Genomic DNA, 8,035 nt, shown 5'->3' on the forward strand with positions numbered 1-8,035 from the left:
CCAAAGGCGTCCCTGTGCGGGGGAAGAGAGGCTCAGCCCATCGACTGATCCCAGGGGTCAGAGGTGGTCTGCGATGGTATCTTCCCTGGCATCCTTCCTCTCTTAAGCCATTTTTATATTATTTGTCCTTACAGGTGGAGCTTGAGTGACTTTAGTCATACATACCTCTATTATAATTGGTGTACAAGTTTCTCGTTTTACTTGTTAAGATATAGACTAAGAAAAATCCAGAGTGCAAGCTTAATGAGGGGTGGTCGCACCTTGGAGGTGGGTAGCTTTGGGATGGAGGTGTGTTTTCTGGTATTATAATGAGATTATAATGAGCAAAGTTCACCCAAAGGATAGTATTTTGTCAAAAAAATGATAGACTGTTGGCTCAGGGTGGTAAATACGCAGCTGAGGGTAGTAAATATGCAGCTTGTCAGTTCCATAGTACCTTCCAGTTCCCGTCTTATCACAGAGCCTGGCCGCGGTGTCTTCACTCTGCTCCACCCTCCGTGTAGTTTCTCTTAGAGTCAGCGCACCAAGCTCCCCTGGTGTTGCCAACATCTAAGCTTTCCTAGGGAACTGCTGTGGGATGGATTCCTTGCATATTCGCCACACTCCACCCTGAAGATTTCTTCAGTGCTGTACCTTTAATATAAATTTAATTCCTAAGTTACCTCCAGCAATTATTCCACACCTGGGGAGCCCCTTCCCCAGGATCAAGCCAGCGGTGCCAAGGGGTCGGGGAATATCACCAGCTCTCCTCACTCTTGCCCTCCAGAGACCTTCATGGCCATGGTCGTCGCAGGCACACCTGGCCCAGCTCTGCTCCTGATGGTTTGCCACATCACTGGCTTCTACCCATGGCCCATTAGCATGGCCTGGCTGCGGGATGGCCAGGAGGTGACAAAGAGGCATGGGGCCAGTGCACATCCTGAGGGCATGGGGAGCCCAGGTATGTGGCCAGGCTGTGGGAATGAGGTTCGCCTCCCCTGCAGGAAAGACGGGCACGTCAGGGTGAACCTGCCCGGTTAAGTAGGCAGCACAGAGTGGATGGAGATGTCTGTGCTATCAGGGCCAGACATGCTGGGCATGAATGGCAGTAAGGGAGATTCCCATCAGGGACAGTGGATGTAGCCCATGGCCAGGTGGCACCTTGTATTGGGTTTGCATGGCAAGGTTTTGGTAGTGGGAGGGCTACAGGGGTGGCTTCTGTGAGAAGCTGCTAGAAGCTTCCCCCATGTCCGATAGAGCCAACGCAGCCAGTTCCAAGAAGGACCTGCCGCTGGCCAAGGCTGAGCCCATCAGCAATGGTGGTAGCTCCTCTGTGATAACATATTTAAGAAAGGGGAAAAACAACTGTGAACGGCAGCCAGAGAAGAGAGGAGTGTAAATATGTGAGGAAAAACACCTCTGCAGACACGAAGGTCAGTGAAGAAGGAGGGGAGGAGGTGCTCCAGATGCCAGAGCAGAGATTTGCCTGCAGCCCCTGGTGAAGACCATCGTGAGGCAGGCTGTCCCCTGCAGCCCATGGAGGTCCAGGGTGGAGCAGATACCCACCTGCAGCCCATGGAGGACCTCAAGGCAGAGCAGGTGGATGCCCAAAGGAGGCTGTGACCCCATGGGAAGCCTGCCCTGGAGCAGGCTCCTGGCAGGACCTGTGGAGAGAGGAGCCCACGCTGGAGCAGGTTTGCTGGCAGGACTTGTGACCCCGTGGGGGACCCACGCTGGAGCAGTCTGTTCTTGAAGGACTGCACCCTGTGGAAAGGACCCACACTGGAGTAGTTCCTGAAGAACCGTAGCCCATGGGAAGGACTCACGTTGAAGAAATTTGTGGAGAACTGTCTCCCACGGGAGGGACCCCACGCTGGAGCAGGGGAAGAGTGTGAAGAGGAAGGAGCAGCAGAAGGAGATGAACTGACCGCAACCCCCATTCCCTGTCCCCCTGCGCCGCTCGGGGGGAGGAGGTAGAGAAAATCAGGAGTGAAGTTGAGCCTGGGAAGGAGGGGGAAGGTGTTTTTAAGATTCGGCTTTATTTCTCATTATCCTGCTCTGATTTTGATTGGTAATAAATTAAACTAATTTCTCCCCAAGTCGAGTCTGTTTTGCCCATGATGGTAACTGGTGAGGGATCTCCCTGTCCTTAGCTCGACCCGTGAGCCTTTCATTTTCTCTCCCCTGTCCAACTGAGGAACGGGAGTGATAGAGTGGCTTTGGTGGGTATCTGGCGCCTAGCCAGGGTCAACCCCCACACACACCTCCACCTGTAATGGGAGTAGAGAAGAGGGGCCAGGCCACCCATACTGCCCTGATTGCCAAGGTGCTGCCGCAGCAATGAGGGACCCCTCCTGCAGCCAGTGGGATGGCTTCGCTCCCACCTAAATTCCCCCAAATTCCCCCAGCACTCACAGCCATACTCAGGGTGCCCCAGACCAGCCCACACCAACCGGGAGCCTCAGGGCCCTCCCCAAAACCTCAGTGCAGCCCCATTGGCTGCCAGGGCCACTAGCACCAGCATAGCTGCCCTGGCAGAGCACGCGGTCACATCTCTCACAGCTCCCTCCTCCTGCTGCTGCACCCACTACTGCATACTGAGGGCCCCGCTGCTGGCACCATGCAGCCCCCTCACCGCTGCCTCCTCCTCCTCCTTATCCTCTACCTCCTCCTCCTCTCTGGGACATGGGCAGACCTGGAGGGTAAGTGGGAGCCCTGGCTCATCCACATCTGCTCCCATGCCCCCATGGGACCCCACAGGCGAGGGTCTTCCTGCTCCCCACCCATCTTGGGCACTTGCCTCCTCACCCCTCCTTGTCCCCTGGCTCCACACTTCCTCCCTGGCAGGGATGCAACCACCCGAGGTGGCTGCAGGGGGTGGGAGCTGGGGCTGCCAAGGATGCAGGGGGCTTATGGGGAGCCTGCGGGTCCCTGCAACCCTGGGGACCTGTCCCTCAGCCCCTCCACTTTCCCCAGCCCTCTCCTCCCACTCCCATCTTCCCCTGTTGACTCCTGTCTCATGTAGGGACCTTCACTGTCCGGCTGCTCCAGACCTCCACCTTCCAAAACACCTCCTTCGTGGACACGGAGGGGCTGGGCCTGCTGGAAGACATTGAGCTTGGTTCTCTTGATAAGCACACCTGGAACATCCGCTTCTACCAGCCCTGGGTGCGCCCAGCCCTGCCCCGTAGTGACTGGGACACCATTGAGAACATGATCAAGATCTATTTGCAGCGGTTCAGCCACCTGATCAATGAAGGTGCCATGCAGAAGGATGTGCCCTGTGAGTACCCGGTCTTCTCTGCGTCCCCTCTGCAAACAGCATCTGGGAAGTGGGGAAGGACCCGGCAGTGCTGGCACTGTACAGGAGATGATGACTACATCTGCAGTAAGGCAGTCCCAGCCCCTCATGCAACCTCTCTCTCCTCTCTGCCCCTCCAGACCCCTTCGTGGCCCAGTGCATGGCAGGCTGCGAGCTCTACCCCAACAGGACCTCCCGGGCCTTCGTCTATGTGGGCTACAATGGCCAGGACTTCCTCACCTTCGACGTGGACAATGCCACCTGGCTCTTCTGCCAAGACACCAGCCTGTCACGGTACGTCCAGGCTGTTCTCCAGAACTATACTGCCTTCAGTGAGCTGGTGGATGTCCTCTTCAATGATACCTGTGTCGACGACATGGAGGTGTTACTGCGCTATGGGAAAACAGCTCTGGAGAGACAAGGTGAGACCACCCCAACCCACCCCAAAGCCCCGCACACACTGGGGCCAAACAGTGCCCCACCAGGGCTACCCCCACCCCTTTGCTCTCACCCCCCAGAGCCACCCGTGGCCACGGTCTTCGCCCGCACACCCAGACCAGACCAGCTCCTGCTGGTTTGCCACGTCACCGGCTTCTACCCACGGCCCATCAGTGTGGCCTGGCTGCGGGATGGCCAGGAGGTGCCGCCGGGCCCGGAGCTCAACACCAGTGCCATCCTGCCCAATGCCGACCTCACCTACCAGCTCCGCAGCGTCCTGGCCGTGGCCCCTGGTGACGGGCACAGCTATGCCTGCCGCGTGCGCCATCGCAGCCTGGGCACCCGCAGCCTCCTCATCCCATGGGGTAGGTGCCACCCATGGGGACAGGGATGGGGCTCCTGAGCTGCCTTGCCCTGTGGGATGGAGCAAAGCCGGGAAAGCTCATAGCAGCCTCTGCTCATGTTTCTCAGGGAACTCAGAGGTTGTGCTGATCGCAGGGCTCGGGGCCGGACTGCTAACAGCTGTGGCCGTGGCTGCCATCACGATGCTTTGGGTGTGGAGACGCAGGTGAGGCCCTTTCTTCCCCACTGAGCAGCAGTGGGAGAGGAGAGGAGGAAATGCCCCAGGGAACTGCTGCACTTAGCAGGGAAGCTCCTGCTCTCCTGCTGGGGCCCTGCAGTCTGCTGTGTGCACCCCCCATGAACTCTCTTCCATGGAGTACCCATGAGCCATCCCCCTCTCATTTCAGAAAGCACCAGCAGATGGAGGAATCAGAGTCCAGGAACTCCATCCTGAGCAAAGAAGCTTAGCCCAGAAGGGAGCCAACACCGCCCGTTTCCTTCCACCACCCTCACAGAGACAAAAACTCTATCTTTTCTTGCTTTGACAAAATTCTGGGCACTGCAGAGTGCGAGATCAACTCAACTCGGAGGCACAGGGGGGAAACCTACGGGGCTCCTGACCTGCTTCAATCTGCTAAGCAGACAAGGATGCAAGTCCGAGACCTTTTCACTCATTACACATGACGACCTCTTACCTCGTGGCACTGTCTCATGCATGCACTGAGGCTCTTTAGGGCACCCCAGTGCCCAGTGGCAATTTCTCTGAGTTCTGGTACAATAACACATTTATCAGTAGATGGTAAGCTGTGCCCTTCTACTGTCGCTTTCTAGTATTTTTTCCTAAAAGCTGCTTTTATTAACCATATTCCAGAAATACTTGTGCTGAGACTGAACTGTTCCACACAGACTAACAGCACCTGGCCACAAACCGTTTTACAAAGTGCTGAGTAACACTGAAACTCTGATGTAATCTATGGGAGCTGCAGATGTGTATAAAATGAAATTAAAACATTCACGTTTTTGCTAAGAACATGTGCCTTTCCTCAAGATTTGGATGGTTTTGACCAGCTGCAAATGGAAGCTGGAGCACCACTGAATTATTGGTGCTAATTGCAGGGAACACCGAAATAAATAAAAAAAAAGGTAAAAGTGTGTTTGTGCATATACAAACATGTTCTTACATATTTCATGGAAATAAGCAACTGTGCACAAGGGGGTAAAGTGCCCCCAAGCCTCCCAATGAAGGAGAAAAAGGAAGCCTATCTCCCATCGGAGACAGCGGAATTCAGGCAGGCGTAGGAAGGAATTTAGTTTGTGCTCCCAATCAACCACACACTTGAATATGTGTCTTCAAAAGGTTTGGTTTCACAGGACAACTTCCTTCCAAGTTTCACAGGAAAAGTCTCTGGCAGTCATGTGTAAGCCAACTATGAGCTGAGTCAGAAGAAAACCCGGCTGGCCTGTGGCCACATCCACCACAACTCTACCGGGGCTGGTTCTCCCCTGGCCAAGCCCTGAGAACCACAGTGCTGTGGGCAGGACTGAATTTCCCTGACAGCCAGAGCCACGTGCTGGCACCGTGGGGCTCAAGGATCTCGCTGCAGGAGGAGTGATGCTGAGTTTCTCCCTGCCCTTGCTGAGCTAGGACAGACAGATCAAACTTTCAGCTGCGGGCAGGGCTCACCTCGGGGCTGGGAGCACACAGCCTCAGCACCAACAGGGCACACGGGGCAATTCATCTCCCAAACGGAGTGAAACACCCTGCAACACTCACAGGACGTGGCAGGATGAAGCTCACCCACCAAACCTGGAGAGCAGATGCAGCCGGTGAGCAAACCTGGAAAGAAAAGGGATGTGTGCATGACCTCACAAGAGACCCTACAGTAACACACACCCAAACACGTAGTACTGGGGAGGTATCTGCAAGTGTTTGTTCACAGCCCCCAGGAGACCCTACAGGAGCACACAGACAAACACCCAGGTGTTTCGAGAGGTCTCTTCAGGCGTTTTGACCCAGCCCAGAAGGTGCTGGTGCCCGCACACACGGTGCAGCACCCAGAGGCACTGCAGCCCTGCCTACCCCATCCCAACTCACCCAGGCATGGCTCTGGGATTGGGGGGGTTACAGTCCTCACCTGAGGGGGGACTGCAAGGACCAATGTCACCTGAGGGGACTGCAAGGACCAAAGTTACCTGCGGGGTCTGTGAGGACCAATGGTCACATGAGGTGGAACTGCAAAGTCCTACAGCCACTTGGGGGGGGATAGTGAGGGCCAGTGGTGACCTGGGAGGACTGTAAGAACCAATGTCACCTGAGGGGACTGTGGGGACCAAAGGTAACTGGGGAGGACTGCAAGAAACAATGCCACCTGAGGGGACTGTGGTGACCAAAGGTAACTGGGGAGGACTGCAAGAACCAATGTCACCTGAGGGGACTGTGGGGACCAATGGTAACGTGGGGGGTGACTCTGAGGACCAACAGTCACCTTAGGGGACTGTAAGGACCAATGATCTATGGGGACAAACAGCCCCCTGCCCCCTTTGGTCATTTGCTGACCAAAGGAAGTGACAGCATCAAGGAGGAAGAAGTTGAGACCTCCACTACAGCAAGTAAGTGCAAAAAACCAACAAAAACATGAGGCCAAGTACATTCAATAGAGATGAGGAAGAGCTAAAGCAGAACTTCTGGTCCACTGCAGCAGTGGGAGACACATGGAGAAAATTCAGAGTGGTTTGAACACACCACGTACATCGCACAAGGCAGGTGCCTGCTCCTGCCCTATCAGCTACTCAGCCACCAGTGACCTCCCAGGCACCTGCACAAGCCAGAAGCCTGCTAATGGCCGGTCAGCTGCTCAGCAAGAAGTGACCAACAGGTCACCTTAGGGGGGACCGTGAGGACAAATGGTCGCGTCATAGGACTGCATGGACAAACATCCCCCTCCCCCTTCCCTCACTGGCCAGCCCATGGCTGCGCTTCGCCATCCCACCAGCCAAACAGTCTCCTCTGACCCCAGCACTGGTGGCCCTGCCGGGAGGGATGTCGACATTGTGGTGGCATGGCCGGGCATCCCCTGGGTGACGCCGAGGTGAGCTGTTGGGGAAGTGGGACCGTTGGTGCCATTTCTGGGAGCACCAGGCCACCGCAGTGTCCTTACTTCTCTGTGGGACAGCTCCACGGAAGGGAAGGGGTTTGGTGTTTGGGGGTTACCAGGGCACCCCATCTCAAACTTCCCCTTGGCTGTGGTTTCGGTTCTGCCTTCGCCCCCAACGCAGGCACCCCCAGGAAAGGGGAAGAGAAACTGCAGGGTAGGGGGAGGCACCAGGGGACAGCCGGGGAGGAGGAGCAGTGGGTAGGGGACATTGTGGGGGTGAGGCCAGCTCTGGTCACCCCATTGTCCCTCCAGCACTGGACACTGGTGACAATGGGGACAGACCAGGGGGATGGCCCCACCTTTCCTGTTCCCACTGCCAGGGGGCACTTGAGGAGGGGGTCAAGGCTCCCCACCAAAGACGGTGGGAAGGAAAGGGGTGTGCCAGGCTGCAGCCCAGCCCCAGGCCCTCTCCTGGAGGCGTTTACGGGAGAGTTGGAGCTCCCCAGCACTGTTCACACAGCCATGGGCTGGGTGGGAACTGATTGTCACCTCCTCCCTGCGGAGCCCCATCCCCAGGGTTAGGCAAACGGTGCAGGAGGAGCCTGAGCTGGAGGTGCCAGGGAGGGCCCCAGAGCAGCCCTCCTCCCTGTGCGGGGCTGAGAGGACAGCGGCTGTCTTTCTTCAGTCAGGGCTAAAACCCAAAAGCCGTCGCCACCTCCATCAGAGCTGATGCATCCCACAAGAATGGGGATGGGGTTGAAGTGCCATTGGTGGGGAGGGGGAGTCAGGGGGACCCAGCTCGGGGCCTTGAGCACCCGTTTTCTCCTAGTGCCATTTCCTGGGCCTCCCTTTCCCTGCCTTCTCCTCCTGGCTGGGCTCT

At 56.6% G+C, this 8,035-nt stretch overlaps 1 protein-coding gene across 1 annotated transcript; it reads left to right on the forward strand.

Moving 5' to 3' along the window:
• The first annotated feature begins 2,599 nt into the window (after positions 1 to 2,599).
• On the forward strand, positions 2,600 to 4,528 carry LOC132317899 (T-cell surface glycoprotein CD1b-3-like). The gene is made up of 6 exons (XM_059823406.1): positions 2,600 to 2,681; positions 3,005 to 3,262; positions 3,421 to 3,702; positions 3,799 to 4,083; positions 4,190 to 4,286; positions 4,468 to 4,528. Exons 1-6 carry the CDS (start codon positions 2,600 to 2,602, stop codon positions 4,526 to 4,528), a joined length of 1,065 nt encoding a protein of 354 aa, XP_059679389.1.
• Positions 4,529 to 8,035: the final 3,507 nt, after the last annotated feature.

Source organism: Gavia stellata, chromosome 12 (assembly GCF_030936135.1).
Source record: "Gavia stellata isolate bGavSte3 chromosome 12, bGavSte3.hap2, whole genome shotgun sequence".
Taxonomy (NCBI): domain Eukaryota; kingdom Metazoa; phylum Chordata; class Aves; order Gaviiformes; family Gaviidae; genus Gavia; species Gavia stellata.

Excerpts from the sequence above, each read along its gene's own strand:
- LOC132317899 (XM_059823406.1), top strand. The coding sequence starts at position 2,600 with ATGCAGCCCCCTCACCGCTGCCTCCTCCTCCTCCTTATCCTCTACCTC. Across the intron at positions 2,682-3,004 it reads GACATGGGCAGACCTGGAGG|GGACCTTCACTGTCCGGCTG; the intron begins GTAAGTGGGAGC and ends TGTCTCATGTAG. Across the intron at positions 3,703-3,798 it reads AACAGCTCTGGAGAGACAAG|AGCCACCCGTGGCCACGGTC; the intron begins GTGAGACCACCC and ends CTCACCCCCCAG.